General features: G+C 34.5%; 2 protein-coding genes across 2 annotated transcripts; both read right to left on the bottom strand.

Moving 5' to 3' along the window:
• Positions 1-1968: 1968 nt before the first annotated feature.
• On the bottom strand, positions 1969-8540 carry LOC101896522 (probable RNA methyltransferase CG11342). The gene is made up of 2 exons (XM_011293947.3): positions 8434-8540; positions 1969-2717 (listed from the first exon to the last, which is right to left on the bottom strand). Exons 1-2 carry the CDS (start codon positions 8450-8452, stop codon positions 2035-2037), a joined length of 702 nt encoding a protein of 233 aa, XP_011292249.1. The 5' UTR covers positions 8453-8540; the 3' UTR covers positions 1969-2034.
• A 10691-nt stretch (positions 8541-19231) lies between these two features.
• On the bottom strand, positions 19232-20207 carry LOC131807104 (uncharacterized). The gene is made up of 2 exons (XM_059132122.1): positions 19444-20207; positions 19232-19368 (listed from the first exon to the last, which is right to left on the bottom strand). Exons 1-2 carry the CDS (start codon positions 20205-20207, stop codon positions 19260-19262), a joined length of 873 nt encoding a protein of 290 aa, XP_058988105.1. The 3' UTR covers positions 19232-19259.
• Positions 20208-20471: the final 264 nt, after the last annotated feature.

Below are 20471 nucleotides of genomic sequence, written 5' to 3'. Positions count from 1 at the left end.
CAATTTTGCAGTTTTTTGGCTTCTCTTCTGACCCTCATCTTATCCCCATGCAAAATTTCGTAAGGATCGGGCCATAAATGAGATCTGTACATGATATCCTGATATTCTAACTACTTAGTTTTGTTAGCTGTAGAAATATTACCAAATGTTTAATTCAAAATAAAAATATGCCAAAAATATGACAAAATTGAAAAAATATGAAAAAATTTTACAAAATCAATATTTTCATCTTAGAGAGATATTTTTATGCGATTTTTTTAGACATTTTTTCTTTCCTGCCAAGAGGCCATTCTGAATTAATGTGAACTGTCGAAATCAGTTGAGCCGTTCTCGACATATAAGATATCTTTCAAGCATATCTTCTTTGATAAACATATATATCGCACATATTTTGCTATATATCCGATTTGTTGGATAATAACACCAATGTAAAGATCAGAAGTAACCTTGTGATGGCTTTGTGATTTCGCCGGGATTTAAAATATTCGCGGTTTAATGAAAAAATTTGATTTTTTTCAACACAAAAGATAGTGTCTGTTTTACCCACTAAATATTATCCGATGACCACCCAAATTAGTAGGCTTCTTCCCCGCCCTAAACTCTATCTACACGCGAAATTTCGCGTCAATTGGTCTATAATTGCGACCTGTATAGCTACTGCAAAATCCGACATTTTTTCAGTATTTGGTCCATTTCAACCCCTAAACATTTGGCGATCATCTCCAAAAGCAATAGGGTTCTATTCTGGTCCAAGCCCCACCTACATTCTAAATTTCGTGAAGATCGGGCCATAATTGCGACCTGTAGAGTGATTACAAATTAACATGGACAGACGGACAGACGGACGGACGGACATACATAGCTAGATCGACTCAGCTCGGCGAGCTAGGAAGATCCATATATACTTTCCTATGTGGGAAACCAATATTTCGAGGTGTTACATAATTTTTGGCCCAATCAAACTTATAATACCCCCAACACATAGTGTTGTAGGGTATAAAAAGTAAAAAGGCTGTAAGGCCGGGCCGAATTTTTAATATCCTCCACCATTTGTATCGAATTTGCCAATCCTCAAAAACTATAAATTCCGTTAAAAATTCTGTTAAAATCTTAAAAATACCGAATATAGCTTTTATATTAGGGTTTATACCACGACATGGGCCTGCATAGGTAACTTTTGTCATAGGCCATTACAATATTTAAATGCGAAATTTAAAAAGAAATCGGCGAATAATGTCTCTAAAATCATCAAAATAGCGAATATCAGGAGGTACCGTTATATGGGGGCTATTCGAAGACTTGGACCTGCACAGACAATTTTCTGTCTTGGACTGTAGTATCCATTACGAACATCAAATACCAAATTTGAAACAATTCCGGTTAATAATGTCGCTAAAATCATCAAAATACCGAATATCGGGAGGTAAGGTTATATGGGGGCTATGCGAGGACGTGGACCTGCACAGACAATTTTCTGTCTTAGACTGTAGTATCCATTACAAACTTTAAATACCAAATTTGAAACAATTTCGTTGAATAATATCGCTAAAATCATCAAAATACTGAATATCGGGAGGAACCGTTATATGGGGGCTATACCAAAACGTGAAACTACAGGACCCATTTTCAATACCAAAAGTCCTGCAGACATAATATACATTTGAGTAAAATGTTATCAATCTACTTCATTTCGTTCGGAAGCTATAGTGATTCCCACAGACGGACATCGCATCGGACATAGAATTTTATGCTGATCAAGAATATAAATACTTTGTGGGGTCAAAAATGTATATTTTGAGGTGTTACAAACGGAATAACAATATATATATTAATTAATATTAATATATCCCCCATACCATGGTGGAGGGTATAAAAATACGATTTTTGAACTAAGAGGGAACTTTATTCGAGAATAGTGGGATTTAAACTCGGAATCTAATTTAGATTATTAAAACCATTAGGTCGACATCACTGCTAGAGCAACAAACTTAAAAAAACACAATTGTTTTACCATTTTCTAAATCTTGTTTTTTATTATCTGTAAAAACAAATTTTTCTCTTCCACTTTGTTGGACACGATTCGTAGACTTTTCTTCTTTGCAATGTCAGTTCAAGATAATTTTGGATTTCATCTTCGACCTGTGAACGCCATTTCAACTCTGGAAATAAAGGAAATACTTCTCCCGATTTCTTTAGTCTTCTCTCTGCAGTTTGATAACATTTCCAGGGTTGTGGTTCTACAACAAATAACTTGGCCAACGAAGACAATTTGCGTAGAAATTCCTGCAAACCACTGTCATGATGATTCAAATGTATCCACATGGTTATGGAAAAACAACAAACTGCATCGAAATGCGATCGTTGATGTTTCGCCAAATAATCGTTGATTTTTTCGAAAGCTTCATTGTCCATAACGTCAACACACTCAAATGTTATTGCGTCACAATTGTTTTCGGCTTTAGCTCTTTTAATTAGGGCATCGTCAATATCTACTCCATATATGAGAATGTCACGTTGAGGTAGTAATTTGCTAAGATAATCACGTAAAAGTTGTGTGAAAACACCAGAATTGCAGCCTACATCTAGAACAAGATAGGGCACGTTGGGTGCGTTATCGTCAGTGGTCCAATGGTCTGCAGGCAACAGTTTGAGACGTTCTTCTGCGGAATTAAATTGATAATAATTGATGAAGTTTCCATATTGCACAGCTCCAGGATCTGTTTTGTTTTAGAAAATATAAAAAAAGTTGATACATTTAAAAAATAATTAAACTTGTATATACATTGTATTAATTGTTCGGCTACATTTGATCTCTAATTATACCCTACACCCATAGTGGTAAGGGTATTGTGTCTTTGTGAATTTGTTTGTAACAGGGAGAAGGAAGCGAGATAGACCTATAGTTACTTTTGAGGATCTTCATAGAATCACTTTCTGAGTAGATTTTTGCATGTCAGTCCGTCTGTCGGTCCATCCGTATATCCATGTATTCTTGTGACCAAAATGCAGGTCGCCTTTAGTATCTAGTTGAGATGAAATTTTCCAAACAATATTTTTTTCGGTCCAAGGACGAACCCTATTGAAATTGGTGAGAATCATTTCAAATTTTGATATAGCTCCCATATATATTCAACTGATTTCGGATTAATATTTGTCCAAATGACCTGAATTTTGGCACATCCGACCAAATTCAGTCTAGAAACAAGTAAATCTAATTTAGTGAAAATCGGTTCAGATATTGCTATAGCTCTTATATATATGTTTCATCCGATTTGGTATTCGTAATATGCACTCCACAAGAATGATATTCGATACCGGCCATCAGATAATGCCAAATTTTATCAAGATCGGTTCGATCGAAACCCACGTCACAGTGGCCGTAAAATGGCTCGTGCGCTGAACATATCGCAAGATTCTATTCGGCAGATATTGAAAAATGAGTTCGCGGTAAAGCCATTGAAATTCCAAAAAGTGCAAGAACTTACAACGCAACAGAAAGAAAATAGACTCAAAAGAGCTAAAGAGTTGCTTCGCTTGGCCAAAAGTGGTGAACTGCCGAATTAAGTTTTCTCCGCTGAGAAAACATTCGTGGTCTAGCAGTTTGTAAACAAACCAAAGGATCGTGTTTACTTGCCAAAGAGGCCAGCTGAAAATGTGCACCTTCGCTTGGCCACCAGAAAGAACTCAACCGCCGGCCATGGTGATGGTGTGGGCCGTCATAACAGCCGATGGTCGTTCTCCGCTCGTATTAATCGACCGTGGCATCAGAATAAATGCCGAATATTATCGCGAAAATATTGTGGAGGGTGTATTAAAGCCTTGAGCACACAAACATTTTGGCCGCAGACCTTGGACATTCCAACAGGACTCAGCAACATCGCACTCAGCACGCGCCACCCAAGAATGGTTACAAAATGAGGTTCCTCCTTCATTTCCAGCGCACAATGGTCACCAAAATCTCCGGATACAAATTCGTTGGACTATTGTGTCTGGAGTATTTTGGAAAGCAAGGTTGGCACTAAAAAATACCAAAGTGTCGATCAACTCAAGCAAGCGCTTCGCCGGGAATGGGTCAAAATACCGCAGAGCAACACTCGGGCAGCGTGTGACGGTTTCATTGGCCGAATTAAGGCCATAATTCGTGCCAAAGGTGACCAAGTCGAACAAATCTAAACGTATTCTAAAATTTGATGCTATTTTCGACATTTTTTGCTTTCATTCAATATAATTTAAAAAATGTAAAAATTATTGCGTTTGACTTTGATGCAGTTTTTTATCTCACCCTGTATGTAATACCAGCCAAAATTGAATAGATTTTTTATATTCAACGGAATTGTACCATTTGGTGAAATTCGGTCCGGTATATCCATTGCTCCAATAAATATTTTATAATATAATCCTTATCGAAGTCATATCATGCACTATACAACAATGTTATTTGGTTCATAGTTGGTATGATCTACTTTACATAAAGTCCTAAAATAAACTTTTTTGTTACAGGAGCTCTGCTAAGTACGCATAGTGGTGTAGTGTATCATATAGTCGGCCCCGCACGACCTTTGACCTTTCCTTACTGGTTTTAAATTATGGAATATACATTGGATACATAGTCTGGCTAAGCAATTCGTATGGATTTTGTAACTTGAGTGTGGGTCAGTTGGCTTTGAAATATAATTTAAATAAACTTATTTCATTAGAAAAAAAATCCTTAAGTTATTTTGCAGAAAACAGAAATTTAATCAAATTCCTTGTGATTTGGATCATATACGCCGAGCAGATAAAAGACCGCAAGTATTGAATAAGAAGATGTTGTGTCTAGCAAACGGAAGAAGAAAATATCACACAAAAGGCAATGCTATTGAGGACAGAGCATTTTTAGCGGCGTTGCTAAATTCCTTCCTTTGAAGACTGCATGAAGAAACCCCTGCCTTTAAAATTAATCTGCGAGTAATTTTGTAAAAATATTTGATTTGGAAGAAATTGATTTTAAGGCCATGGCTCAGAAAAAGAACTAACCAATATAATTTCAGGGTTTTTCTGATACAGAAACTGGACATTGTTCAAATACCATACAAAATCTATTCATTAAACATATCTATGGAGTAATTCATAAATTTAACTGATCATGCAGCAAGTATGGACCGAAAGAAGTAGATAATCGCTTCAGACCTCTTAATAGTAGAACTGGTAAGTCTTCAAAATTTAACGATTTCTAAGAGTTCCGATCGGAATATCTATATCAGATACGTGTTCACAAATGTTTACGAATTGTTTTTGGTTTATGATTCCATACTAGTCGTTTATAAAACAGGAGGTGCAAAAGTAATCCTCCTATCAGAAAATGCTATAAATTTTTCGATTGGCCCCTAATGTATATATATACATAGCAAGTTGTAAAGATAAGAGTTTTGAAAATTGTGCTCATTTGTGGGTGGGGAACCAGAAGGGGTTCGCAGATATATGTCATTTTAATAACAAATCTTTTATTAACAAAAATGTTTGTATGTGTAAAATTTTTAAAATATTGAACGCTATGTGGGAAGTTACTGGAAGAAATAGTCCGATCTTTACCATCTTTATAATAGATCTTGCGATGTACCAAGTCTGAATGGAATCGGAGGTTCATTTCGCGTTTCATGAGCTTCATGGATATTGAAAATGTTGATCCTTTGTGGGGGAGGTACCAGAAGGAGCGGACCGATATATTCCATCTTAACACCAGATCTTGGGTTGATAATAATATTGGGATGTGTGAAATTTGAAGACATTTTATAAGAGTTGTAATTATTCAAAATTGTGACCGTTTGTGGGGGAGGTACTTGATGGAGTGGACCGATATGGACCGCACCTGACGGCACATTTTGGCCGTATCAAATGATATATACCCCCTGTAGCCATATGGCTGAGAATATAAATATATATCGGAGCCGAAGGTATTTCCGAGCTCTATAAGATATCTGGTACCAAATATCATTGTTGTTGAATGCATATTACGAATGTGGGGGACTTAAACACCAAATCGGATGAAACATATATATGGGATCTATATCTGAACCTATTTGAACCAAATTTGATGTACTTGCTTCTAGGCTGAATTCGGTTGGATGTGCCAAAATTCAGGTCATTTAGACTAATATTAGTCATTATTTGCAGGAACTATAGCTATATATGAATCGATTTTCTGCGAATTCGATGTACTTGAATGAAGATTATCAAGAGTAAATATTGGTCTATCTCGCTTCCTTCTCCATGTTACAGAAAAAAGTAGAAAGACATAATACCTTTACCACTATGTGGTGTAAGATATAAAAACCTAAGAGACTAAGTAATGCTTTACAAAGAACATGTTAATGCTATGTCTTGGTATGTTTATAATTTTCATTCCTTAAGAACTACGAATATTCTCACATTTAAATATGACTTTCAATTTAGAAAGTTAGGGGCTATTCCTATACTCATATTTCAAGACAATTTGAAGATTCGATTTAAAAATCACCTTATTCAGCGAATTTTTCATAGAATCTTAAACTTTTTAATATTTGGTTAGCTCTTTATAAGCATTTCACCGATACTAATATTGTCTTGGCAGAAATATCTTAGCTGAGGCACAGTGGGTGTTGAAATTATCCTGATACGTAGAATTCTACAAAATTCGTCGTATTTACCGACATCTACAACTAAAAATAGTTTATTATGTTCTACTTTCTGAAAATCGTATTTATTCAATGAAAGCCAAGTAGGTATTCTCTTCGTGGGGAAGCAATCAGCAAAAATTGCAAAGCTGTCAGATTCGTTTTCAAAAACTATAATCTCTTACATTTTCAAAACAGATATGTACAAGAAAGTTTTACTTTGTTAGAATTATGCTGCACAGTTTTTATCATGTCCATAAGAGAACGTAATCGGATAAGGTGATTTTATAATCTGAAATAGTAAAACTTCTTACTTCCCGACATATAGGGCTCAAAAGCTCAGAGTAAAGCATCTTATTTTTATTTATTCATTGAACATGTCTACGTTTTTATAAATTTAATATTTTTAAGTAGCCGACATTCGGCAGACTTGATAATTTTTTACTATGCGTATGTCCAACACAATCTACGAGACGCAAAGTTTTTTTTATTACTTTATTACTTAAGTGGCCAGCACTAGGCGGAACTTGCTAATTATCCTCTTGGTATGTCTAACATCGGCTACGCTACACAAAGTTTTTAACATTTCACTTTCATATATGGATTTTTTCCAGAACCGCTTAGGTAACTAAACCTCTATTTAGAAAGGACGTTTATTTGATTCTTTGGTTTTAATCAGTGGGAAGCATTTTCCTTCTTAAGCCAAAATTTTATTATTTTTATATCATCCACCTTAAAAAAGACGGGTATATTAAATTTGTCATTCCTTTTGTAAGACCTTTAGATATCCTTCTTAGACCTCATAAAGTATATATATATATATATATATATATATATATATATATATATATATATATATATATATATATATATATATATATATATATATATATATACATTCATTGACGTAGAGCTTTGAAGTTTGGCACAATAGTTTGTATTAGTCTAGGACGGATGGGATTGAAAAATAGGTATATCGGTTATATCGAGTTTGTAACGGTTTCTAACTTCTGTGGGTGAGTATTGTCTATCTATATAACGGTACCTTCGGATATTCGGAATTTTAACGATTTAAGCAACATTTTCTAACGAACTTGTTGAAAATTTGGCATTTGTAGTTCGTGATGGGTTGTAGCTCCGGTGGTGATTTTTAGCCTCAAATTGGTATTGAGTGTTTGTAACAAGTTCTGCCTTCTGCACTCATGCAACGGTATCTTTGGATGTTTGGTTTTTGACGGTTTAAGCCCCATTTTTTCATGGAATTGTTCCAAATTGGATATTTATAGTTCATAATGGGTTCTACGACAGGTGTCAAAACATTGTCCATATTCTTCAAAGGTTTTCATATAACGGTACCCACAGATATTCGGAATTTTTATGGTTCTAGCCTTGACCTTTAACAGCATTATTCAACCGATCTCACTGGTATTTGCAGATTTATGTGGAGGGCATTAGAAGTTCGGCCCGACCGAGCATAATGTTTTTTTAATTGTTATAACTGTTGGATAGATATTCTCATAAGCTTTCAATGCCTAAATTGTCTATATCGGTATAGTGATACTATAGGGTAGCCGGGTCCATCCCTCCAGATATAAAATGTTCTAAAATCAATTAATGCTAGGATTTTCAAAATTTACGGAGCCTGATATAAGTATAATGTTTTCCGAGATCTGCATGTTGTAAACATTTTAGGACGATGTACGGCCATTCACTTAACTCAAATCACTTGTTCCAAAGCAATGGGACTCGAACGTAAACACTGAACTTGTCAGGAATCACAAATATTTCATATTTTCCCTACCTTTATTTCGAAATTCCATGGCTTTTCCTAAATAATCACGTTTTGTTTAGAATGATGATGGAATGAAAGAAATATGAATAGAGTTTAACAGATCGAAAACGAATCCGAATTGAGGGATCTAGAAATCGACTTTTGTAGAATGAATGCTCTGCGAAATGGGAGCAGAGCAAAACAATGTATAATGCTAGGAACACAATTGGAGCGAACGACGAATTTTTTCGCGGCGTATGTTCGTCGTCAAAAATAAAACACATATGTGTATATGGAAGTGCACACAATCACGGCACCGGCGAAAATTTCGTCGGTCGCCGCGAACTCAATTAGCTTTATTTCTATTTCATACGCCGGCGACCGGCGAACAAAACAGTACAAGGTGGCCATACTTGTACGATTTTTATGTGTTTTAGTAAATAAAGTTACTTTTTACTTTAAAATTTGTTATGGTCACTCTACTATCTGTTACTCGTATAAAAAAAACATAATTAATTTGTTTATTTATTTGTGTACTTGCGCCTGAGTGAAGATGGATATCAGTGAATTTATAATAGAGAAGATGGACATAAGTGAAATTATAATAGAGAACGTAAAGAATTATGTGTTCTTGTATAATTCATTGTAGTCAACAAATAAGCAAAAAGTAAACAACTTCATCAGCTGTTTTATAATTTCGTCGGTATTGTGTTCCATACGACGAATTTTCGCGGCTCATTTTGTCGCCGCGTAGGGCGAAATTCGTCGTTCGCTTCAATTGTGTTCCTAGCATAAGTTAACGTTAACTTCTTTATTTCTGTTTCTGTTGCGCGTGCAAGTTCGATGGCACTTAAATATGCTTGCAAAATGCTTACAATGCATTCATGTCATTCATTCGTATAAACAACAGATAAATGCTTACATTTTAAGAAACCTAACTCTAAGAAATAATAAAATCAAAAGTGCTAACGTTGCACTAAATACATTGTCCAACAAAACTTAATTTTAAGAATAAAGGAAAAATAAAGTCAGTCCCATTTTGTCACTCAAAAAAGAACGTTATGTTTAATTGGCGCCCAACGAAAAATTAAAAGCACCCAAACGGCTGCAAAGTTAATAAAGGCACCTCATGAAGCTGCAAACTGTCAACTAAAAATTAAAGCACCCAAACGGCTGCAAATTAATAAAGGCACCTCATAAGCTGCAAACTGCTAACTAAAAACATCAAAACCTGTGGAAGAAGGCTCCTCATAAAGCTGCGTACTGGTAACTAAAAACATCAATAACCTGTTGAAGAAGACACCCTATAAAGGCTGTAAATCAACACTAAATCCCCAAAAGCTGTGGGAAAAACTTGTGGAGTACGAGAGAGTCAACGACATCCAGCCGGCTCAAAAGATTGAAGACACCCCCTTAGTAGCAGAAGCAAAAAGGAATACGGAGAATCAACAGGAGACGGCATGCTCTACAAAGTTTTATTGTAAGTTTAGAAAGAAAAGTGATAGTGTTTAAGTGAAGAAAAAAAACTAAAAACATTGATAAAAACAAATTCCCTATTATTAATTTTGAAAAGTTAAAACAAAACAGACGGCATGCTCTATAAAGTTGTATTGTAAATTTAGAGATAAAAAGTGATAGCGTTTAAGAAAAAAAAAAAAAAAAAACCCAAAAACTAAAAACATTGATAAAACAACTTTCCTATTATTAATTCTGAAAAGTTAAAACAAAACAAAATTGTAAAAATATAATTTGTGTTCTAAAAGGTTAACAACTAAATAGTGATCGTTTAAAATGTCCAACCCCAATAACCTTATCCGACCACCCATCCTTAACGTCAATAACTCCGACGGACAAAATAATAACGGACAGAATAATAATAACAATAATAGCGCAATAAATTCAGCAAACATGGAACAAACCATTGCCAGAATCTGTGCACAGCAATGCCAAATTGCCATAGCCCAATTTTTAAGACCTAGTTCAGACATAGCAGGCGAAGACGAAACTATCGACGTCAGATATAGAGAAAACTTGACAGATTTAGATAAAGTACCCGACGTAGTGAGAAGCTTGAGAGAATTTTCAGGAAAAGCATCGGAATTCAGCTCTTGGAAAAAGAGTGTCGAAAGGATCCTTAAGTTATACGAATCTACAAAAGGTACCCCAAAATACTTTGCCATCCTTAACACCATAAGGAATAAAATCATCGGTAATGCCGATGCGGCCTTAGAGTCTTACAATACACCCCTTAATTGGAGTAGTATTTCAAAGTGTCTAACGCTTCACTACGCAGATAAGCGTGATCTTACGACACTAGAATATCAAATGACAACCTTAATACAAGGTAACAACAGTATCCAAGATTTTTATCAAGAAGTGTATTCACACCTTACGCTTATTATGAACAAATTGTCATGTCTCGATGTAGGTAAAGAAGCTCTAGATATCCTAGCCCAAACTTATAGGGATAAAGCTTTAGACATTTTCATAAGAGGACTAAAAGGACAAATGTCAATTCATCTTGGCATGAAAGAACCGACGGATCTCCCACAAGCACTACAATTATGTCTCAAAATCGAAAATCAATTCGCTAGAGCACAATTTGCTAACTCACACAATCCAACAGTTAAAAATAATAGACTAAATTTTCAGAAACCACCCCATCCAAAAACTCATTTTCAAAATACGAATCAGATGCCATTTTACCCACAATTGGCATATTTGCCACAACACTCTGGTGTTCGACAAAATAATTCTAATCCTCCTATTTATCCTCGTAATAATTATAATCAACATAATTACCCCCAAAATCAAAATTTGCAACCACCAAGACCAACAGCACCAAAACCTCAGCCCAAGCCTGAGCCGATGGAAATAGATGCTTCCATGCAATCCCGAGCTGTTAACTACATGAATAGGCCAGCACAAAATAATAGATTTTATGGAAAGAGACCATCAGAACATTCTGACCAATTTAGGAGACCTGATAAGGCACAAAGAAATTTTCATGTAGACACAGATGAATTAGGTCCCACCGCTGAAGAATACGAAACAATGTTAGAGCAGTATGAAAATCAAGAACAATTATCTGATCTCAATGATTACATAAAAAATCAATATGATGTTCTTGACAACGATGACAAAGAAGATACACAAGAATTCGTAGATATTCATTTTTTAGACTAACGAATTCGTCCTTACCTTATTTTGAATGTAGGACGAATTCAGGGCAAATTCTTAAAATCTTGATTGATACGGGCTCAAATAAAAACTATATCCAACCTGGACTTATAAAAAATCCTTTAGAAAATAAAACCCCGTTTTTTGCAAACTCAGTAGGAGGAAAAACAGCAATAACACAACACACTTTTATTAATCTTTTTGACAAAAATTGTTGCCCTCTACAATTCTTCCTTTTACCAACCCTTAAATCTTTTGACGGAATTTTAGGAAACGATAGCTTAAAAAAATTATCTGCTGTCATTTATACGTCAAAAGACTACATGCTTATAGACAATAGAATAAAAGTGAAAATAAAGCAGAAATTATCTAGATCTGTGAACACTATCGACCTTAGGACAGACCATTTAACCCCACAAGAGAAACAAAAATTAGATCTAGTGATCCAAAGGCATAAATCACTCTTTGGGGAACCAAATCAAAAACTTACTTACACTACGACAGTAGTCGCCGATATTCAGACTACCAATGTCGAACCAGTTTATTCAAAATTTTATCCCTACCCTATGCATTTGAAAGGAGAAGTAGAAAAACAGATAAAGGAACTCCTCGATCAAGGTATAATTAGACCTTCACGGTCACCATACAATTCACCCATCTGGATCGTGCCAAAAAAATCGGATGCATCAGGCAAAGTGAAATACAGAATGGTGATAGACTATAGAAAATTAAATAAGGAGACAATTCGAGATAGATATCCCATCCCAGAAATAAATGAAATCCTACCACAAATAGGAAAAAATAAACTGTTTAGTGTATTAGATTTAAAAAGTGGATTCCACCAAATATTACTTAGAGAAAGTGATAGAGAAAAAACTGCCTTTTCTATTAATAATGCAAAATACGAATTCACTCGACTTCCATTTGGTTTGAAAAATGCTCCGTCCATATTCCAACGAGCCTTGGACGACATTCTTAGGGAGCACATTGGCAAAATATGTTTCATCTATATGGATGATATAATAATATTCGCAGAGGATGAAGATTCACATCTCAAGAATATTTCAACCATATTCGAGACATTAGAGAAAGCCAATATAAAGGTACAACTCGACAAATGTGAATTTTTGAAAAAAGAAGTTGAATTCCTAGGTTTCATAATATCCGATTCCGGTATAAAAACAAACCCAAAAAGGGTTGAAGCAATAGAAAAATTTCCACTTCCGTTAACACTAAAAGACTTAAGATCATTTTTAGGACTTTGTAATTTCTACAGACGCTTTATTAGAGATTATGCCAAAATTTCTAAACCTCTGACAATATATTTAAGGGGGGAGGCAGGACGTGCGTCCAAATACGTTTCCAATAAAATGGCCATAGATCTCGATCAAGAAGCAGTAGAAGCTTTTAATAAATTAAAGAGAATATTGTCATCGGAAGACGTAATATTGGCATATCCCGATTTTAATAAAGAATTCGAACTTACTACTGACGCTTCGCACTATGCAATGGGCGCAGTGCTTTCACAAGATAATAAACCAATTGTATTTTTGTCTAAAACTTTCAAAAAGGAAGAGGAACATTATGCAACAAACGAAAAGGAGATGCTTGCAATTACTTGGGCTCTCAAATCCCTCAGAAACTACCTTTACGGTTCTGCCAAACTTAAAATTTATACCGATCACCTTCCACTGACATACGCATTGAATAATAAAACAGCTAATTTCAAGCTAAGAAGATGGAAAGCCTTCCTTGAGGAATTCAATTACGAATTACTATACAAACCCGGTAGTACAAATGTAGTTGCCGATACACTATCAAGACCTCCTAAAGAACCAGAAGAGATAAATGCTCTGACTTCGACCCAACACAGTCATGAAAGCTCATCTCATAATTTAATACAATACACTGACGCTCCGATAAACGCATTTAAGAATCAAATTCTCATCTCTTCAGAAGATGATGAACCATCTTATAAATTTGAAATTGTCTTTCCAACTTATCACAGACATACTATAAATGAACGAAATATTACACCAGAATTTCTCAGAGACATTTTGAAGAAATATTTAAACCCATCGGTAACAAACTGCTTAAAGACTAATGACGAAATCTTGGGAGTATTGCAAGAAGTGTTCCGTGATAATTTCACACAATACAAAGTCAAATATTCAAGACAAATGGTAACCGACTTGGAAAATGATGAAGACCAAGAAAACAAGATTATTGCTGAACATAATAGAGCACACCGAAATAGCGTAGAAAATAAAGCACAGTTATTGACAAAGTACTACTTTCCCAGAATGCAAGCTAAAATTAAGAAAATAGTCGATCAATGTAAAGTTTGCAAAGAAAACAAATACGATAGACATCCTAATAAGATAGGCCTACAGGAAACACCTATCCCACAAAATCCTGGACAGATTGTTCACATAGACATTTACATAACCGAAAAGACATCCGTATTGACGGCTATAGACAAGTTTTCTAAATACGCTCAAGCAAAAATTCTGAAATCAAGATCAGCAGAAGACATTAAAGAACCACTTAGGGAATTAGTCATATCCTTTGGAATTCCTGAAATAATAGTTATCGACAACGAAAGATCTTTTAATTCCAAAGCAATAGTTTTCATGTTAGAAAATCAGTACAACATCAAATTGTTCAAAATCCCGCCGTACAGTAGTACTGTAAATGGGCAAATTGAGCGGTTCCACTCTACACTGTCAGAGATAATGCGATGTCTAAAAGCACAGAACTTACACAAATCCTTCTCAGAGCTTTTACATAGATCCATTTACGAATATAATAACACAATACACTCAAGCATTCAAAAGAAACCAGTTGAAGCATTTCTTGGAAAAAGGGCAAACATGAGTCAGGATGATATAGAGAAAGAAAGATCCGAAATTGCCCAAAGGCTTAAAGAAAAACAAGCAGAAGATATTAACTACCACAATAAGAAAAGGACTCAACCAAAAACCTATACGCCAGGAGAAATCATATTCGTAAAAGAGAATAGGAGACTTGGGACAAAGTTAAGTAAGGCATACAGACAAGAAATAGTAAAAGAAAACCAAAATACAACTGTTATTACAGAATCAGGAAAAACCGTACACAAAAACAATATCAGAAATTAAGAAATCAAATATTTTCAGATTTTTATTCGCCACGGCGACCGCCTATGTCAAGATTTTGGACTATACAAACTCTCAAATTGTTGCGTTTGATTCCGGTTTGGCAAAAATTCAAGATGGTAACTTCAGGATAATTCATATCATTGACATCGACAAATATCAAGAAACAATAAATTCCCTACAAAACATCCTTTCCCAGAACATAACCAAACACCATTTCCTTCATCCCTTCCTAACCCATGAGCTGACAGAGATTCAAGGATACTTGGACCGTTTGAAGCCAAACGTGAAAAATAAACGATCATTGAATTTTATAGGTTCAGCGTGGAAATGGATTGCTGGAAATCCAGACCACGATGATTTTGAAATAATAACTCAGAAAACTAATGAAGTTCTAGAAAACAATAATAAACAAGTTGTAATTAACAAATTGTCATTGAGAAAAATTAATGAGTTAACACAAATAACTAATGAAATAATAAAAAGTATAAATTACAGTGATGTAAACAGAGATAGATTAAGTTCAAAATTAAAATTTAAAATAGAAATATTAAAACAAGAAATTGTAAATATTCAATACGCTATCCATTGGGCAAAAATAGGAATTGTAAACTCATTCATACTTTCATCTGACGAGATAAATATTATTAAAAATATAATTGAAAAAGATTCAATACCGTTTGTTAATGTAGAAGAAATCTTTGAATTTGCTCAAATAAAAATCGCAACTAATAATCAATCTATCATTTATATTATTAGAATACCAATGACAGACAACAAAGTTTGTAATAGATTATTACTGAAACCTATAAAATTTGAGAAGTTCGTCAATAAATTAAAATTCGAAAATGTAATAATGTGCAAACAAGATTTAAAATTATACGGAATCAAGAGTGAATGCATGAAATACAATAATATAAGTATCTGTAATAGCATAAACTTAGAAGCTATAGAGAATAACACCTGTATTTCTAATTTGTTAAATAGCAAGACATCGAATTGCACGGTAACTGATAACAAAACAGTACCAACAGTTGAAGAAGTTTCTCCAGGGGTAATCCTGTTAAATAATTTCAATGAAACAATCCTAATAAATAATGTTGCACAAAGACTTATTGGATCGTATGTCATCCAATATAGCAACACTACACTAAGTATTTCCGACAAATCATATTCCTTTTTTGAAATAAGCCATATTCAACCATTACCGGCGATTCTGCAACCTAGGGAGTCTGTTCTCAGTATAGAAGAGACGCTCTCTTTAGAGTCAATTAAAGAAATTCAAATTAGTAACACAAAAGCCATAAATTTATTGGGAGGCAAATACGAGTGGGGTCAAACCACAAATTTTGGACTTACCTCCTTCGCGATAATATTGATAATCGTTTTCATTATAAGGTCCAAGATCTGCAAAAGGGGAAAAGAAATTATACTCACCCCGTCTATAGCAGATTCATGTCCGTATGACGCACGTAATCGTGTTCCTATGCCGGAAGTAGTGGAATTGCCGGGAATACGAAGAATTTCTCATATTCCCTATTTTTGACCGATCGAGGACGCTCGGTTTAAAGAGGGGAGGAGTTAACGTTAACTTCTTTATTTCTGTTTCTGTTGCGCGTGCAAGTTCGATGGCACTTAAATATGCTTGCAAAATGCTTACAATGCATTCATGTCATTCATTCGTATAAACAACAGATAAATGCTTACATTTTAAGAAACCTAACTCTAAGAAATAATAAAATCAAAAGTGCTAACGTTGCACTAAATACATTGTCCAACAAAACTTAATTTTAAGAATAAAGGAAAAATAAAGTCAGTCCCATTTTGTCACTCGAAAAAGAACGTTATGTTTAATTTATATTTTTTCCCGAAAAAAAAACAAACAGCGAATATAATTACAATTAATGAAAATACAAATTAGCATTTTTGAAGTGGATACTCCCAAAAATAGAGATGTAACGAATATAATATGCTCCGTTTTCAAACATACTTGGAGACTTATAATTTTAATTGTAATGTCATGTTTACGTAAGAACTTTTTGTAGGGTTAACCTACTTTGAGAGGATTTATTTGAAGTAAAAGTAATGGATATGACAATTTAAATCCAAATCCAGTGGGTTAACCCTCATATATATAAACGTACTTTAATGCTCCCATATCGTCTCGCCATAGCTTTGAAATTATTGTTGTTGCTGTACTACTACTAATACTATAGCAAATGTAAGTAAGTTCTTAAGAGGTTATTGTATGTGCTACAAACATACAGGGTGGTAACAATTAAACATAACATTAGTTCTCAATTTGAGATATAGATGGCGGAAATATTATTTTTTGAATTAATCTTCACTTCTGCGCAGAGTAGAAAAATTCACCATAAATGCTGTCGATAATTGTCTGAGACTTTAAAATTGTGTATATTTGACATAAAAGTAAAATCCTGTAGCGGTATCTAATTAAGATTGGAATAGACAATAAATTATTAATGTACAGCTTTGAAATTTGCTACATGAATTTGTATAACGTCTAGAATGTTTTGTATACATGTGAATGAATGAATGTTTTGTGTGTTACCACATTTCCTTTGATATTCAGCTTTTGTGTTTTTTTTTAAGTTTCGTATTTCAATATTGTAATGGCTTATGACAAAAGTTGCCAATGCAAGTCCACGTCTTCGTATAGGACCCAATATAACGGCTATATTCAGTATTTTTAAGATTTTAACAGAATTTTTGGAGAATGTTATTATTTTTTATTTGAAAATTTCCATATTCCATATATTTTGGTGACATTGATGCAAATGAAATACAGATATCTTTGCGTTAATGACTTATAGTGAAATTTGACGATGAATGATGGTTTATAGAAGAATTTTGCATTAACACACATGACTGAAAACATGACTATGGCTTAAACCCTTAAATGTGTTTTCATACCTTACACCACATAGTGGTAAGGGTATAAGGTCTTTGTGCATTGGTTTGTAACATTTATGAGTATGTCCGTCCTTGTATTTTTGTGAACAAGATGCTGGTCGCGATTATTATCCGATTGAGATAAAATTTTCAAACAAAATTAGTGTGGCCCAAGGACGAACCCTATTGAAATTTGTGAGGATCGGTTTAAATTTTAGATATAGCTCCTATATATATCTTTATCCGATATCAGGGTTATTGTGCACCAAATGGCAATCCAAATTAACTGAATCTTGGCAGTTCCGACTGAATTTATCCTAGAAACAAGTACTTCAAATTTGTTGAAAATCCGTTCTGATATAACTATAGCTCCCATATAAAGTTTCCTTCGATTTGAGGTATTAAGTCCCTCACATGCGTAATATGATCTTTGGTACCAGATATCAGTTACAGCTCGGAAATTAGTGTCTAAAAATTTTACGGTTATTGCCCACCATATATGTAATATTAGCCCAATTTGGGATAGATTTTTTTTATATTCTGCCGATTTTTTCATATTCTGCAGTTTTCCATTTGAAAGCAATAGATATTCTCCAATAAATATTTTTAATATGATTTTTATTGAAGTCATATCACTAAACAGCAATTTTATTTGGTACTAGAGGTACAAAAGCCTCCGTTAACTTTGTTGAAAATCGATTCAGAGTTGGATATAGGTCCCAAGTTGTGACTACTACCATGATACGCCTTTAAATAAGGTTGGTATGATCTATTGCACATATATATTTTACGGGAGCTCTACTAAATATGCATAGTGGTGTAGGGTATAATACAGTCGGCCCCGATCGACCTTTCCTTACTGGTTAATATATAGAAATTCCTGGCATTTGGTAAGCTTTAGTTTTCTGGGTGTTTGATGTTTTCTGGGACCTAAAGTGGAATTTTAGGACAAATAAATTTGTAGAATATTTGGACTTGCTAAGATCCCATGAACATGGAGTTTTTAACCATGTTTTGAAAAAAGGACCAAATATTGCCGAAGACACTATCTATATACCTAAAATGCAAGAATTCCAAGGAATCTTAATTCAAAAATTTTACAAAAATGTGGGAGGGAAGGTAACTTGCCCTCTCTATATAGGTTACTTTGCGATGTGAACTTTTGAAACATCAATACATGTGTCTTGCAGTTTTAGCTCTTGCAGTTGAAATAATCTGCTAGATTTTTCCTGTAATTATTAAAAAAAAATTATTTTGTCTCCCAATGATACTTAAAAGTTTTTGAGTTTTTCTCATGACATAAAAAGCACTGCGAATTAGAAATGTGTGCAACTTTCGCTTCTTTTGTAACAAATCTTTTTTTTTTACATTTATTTGTTTAATATTTCCTTAGAGATAGGTACATTTTCTTTTCGATTACAAATGTTAACATTTATTTCATAAACATAAATAGTTCCCAATCTTTGGTTTATTAGCTGTGTCTTCTTTATTAACTTCTTCTTTCTATTTAAGAACTTATAATTTACTCTAATAAATGTCTCATCAATGTATGACCAAAAAATATATATAATTACAAACAGACAGACAGACCGACATACAGACAAGGTAATGTTAACGGCGAGGCAATCAGTGATATTCATAATAATAACGATATGGATCTACAACGGGAGTCTCGCCCACACCTGCAGGAATGCCGGCAGTTTTGGGTACGGGACGTATGACATAGGTGTTGCGTCTGCAAAAAACGATAAGAAAAATAATTAATTAATTAAAGCAGGAAATTAATTCGAATATTTTTTAGCAGACTTACCTATTGTGATCACCGGCATGAACCTGAAAACTGGTCTCCTCATGCCCGTCATGTGAGAAGAGTTTCTTCAGGGCAATAATACTGGCAATGGTCAAGGCAACCTTACTAATAACCAAAGCCTTGCCTGCTATGGCGGCCAAAGCTTTAAGGCCAATTGGTCCGGCTATTCCCATGGCTGTAAGTAAGGCTGCAATGACATATTTAACATGGCCACCTTCTTCCTTTTTCTTTTCCTTATGTTTGTCATCTCCCCCGCCGCCGTAACGGGCCACACTCATATCGACCTTAAGCGAATGGGTGCGCACAAGTTTATCAATTTTCGACAATAGAGCTCGATCCAAGGGCCCTAGGCTATTTAACGACCTGGCATCGGCCAACATACCAATAATACTCTGTTTTTCGGTTTGATTTTGTTTCTCCAAAACAACACCATCGAATATCTTAATGGAATCCTGTTCTATGGCCCGACCAAGACCATTTAAGGCCTTCTGCTTCAGGCAATTCATAAAATCATCTTTGGCTTGGCAGTCATCATAGACACGTCGTATAATTTGAAATTCAGGACCCAGCCAGGATGTGGGTGTGTTGTGAGCTCCAGTGCTGCTGCTTTTGGCTGCCGGTATGGCATTGGTCTTGAGCGAAGATGCCGTAGTGGTCCGGCCAGCAGTTCTGTGTGTCCTTTGATGTCCTTCAATGCCATGGATATTTGTGACCACACAATAGGCCAGGAATAGTAATCCTGTTAGCTTTCTATTGCTAGACATTTCGGGATATTTCAATTTTTTTTTAATCCACTATAAAAATTTGTTTCGTATCGCTTCGTTCGTTCGTCGATCTTATAACAGATCTTAAAAATAAATTTTTTCGTTTTGCCAAATCCTTTCACTTTCACACTTTCTAGGATATGGGGATTGCAATAATTTTTTTAATTGTTTCCTTTTTTTGGTTCTTTTGCTATTTTTATCTCGTGTCTCTCACCACCACTCAACTGTTTTCTAAATGCAACTGCAATTGGATTTTCCGATGAT

Source organism: Musca domestica, unplaced genomic scaffold (assembly GCF_030504385.1).
Source record: "Musca domestica strain aabys unplaced genomic scaffold, Musca_domestica.polishedcontigs.V.1.1 11, whole genome shotgun sequence".
Taxonomy (NCBI): domain Eukaryota; kingdom Metazoa; phylum Arthropoda; class Insecta; order Diptera; family Muscidae; genus Musca; species Musca domestica.
Note: the sequence above shows the minus strand (reverse complement) of the source record. Positions and strands in the feature narration are given on the sequence as shown.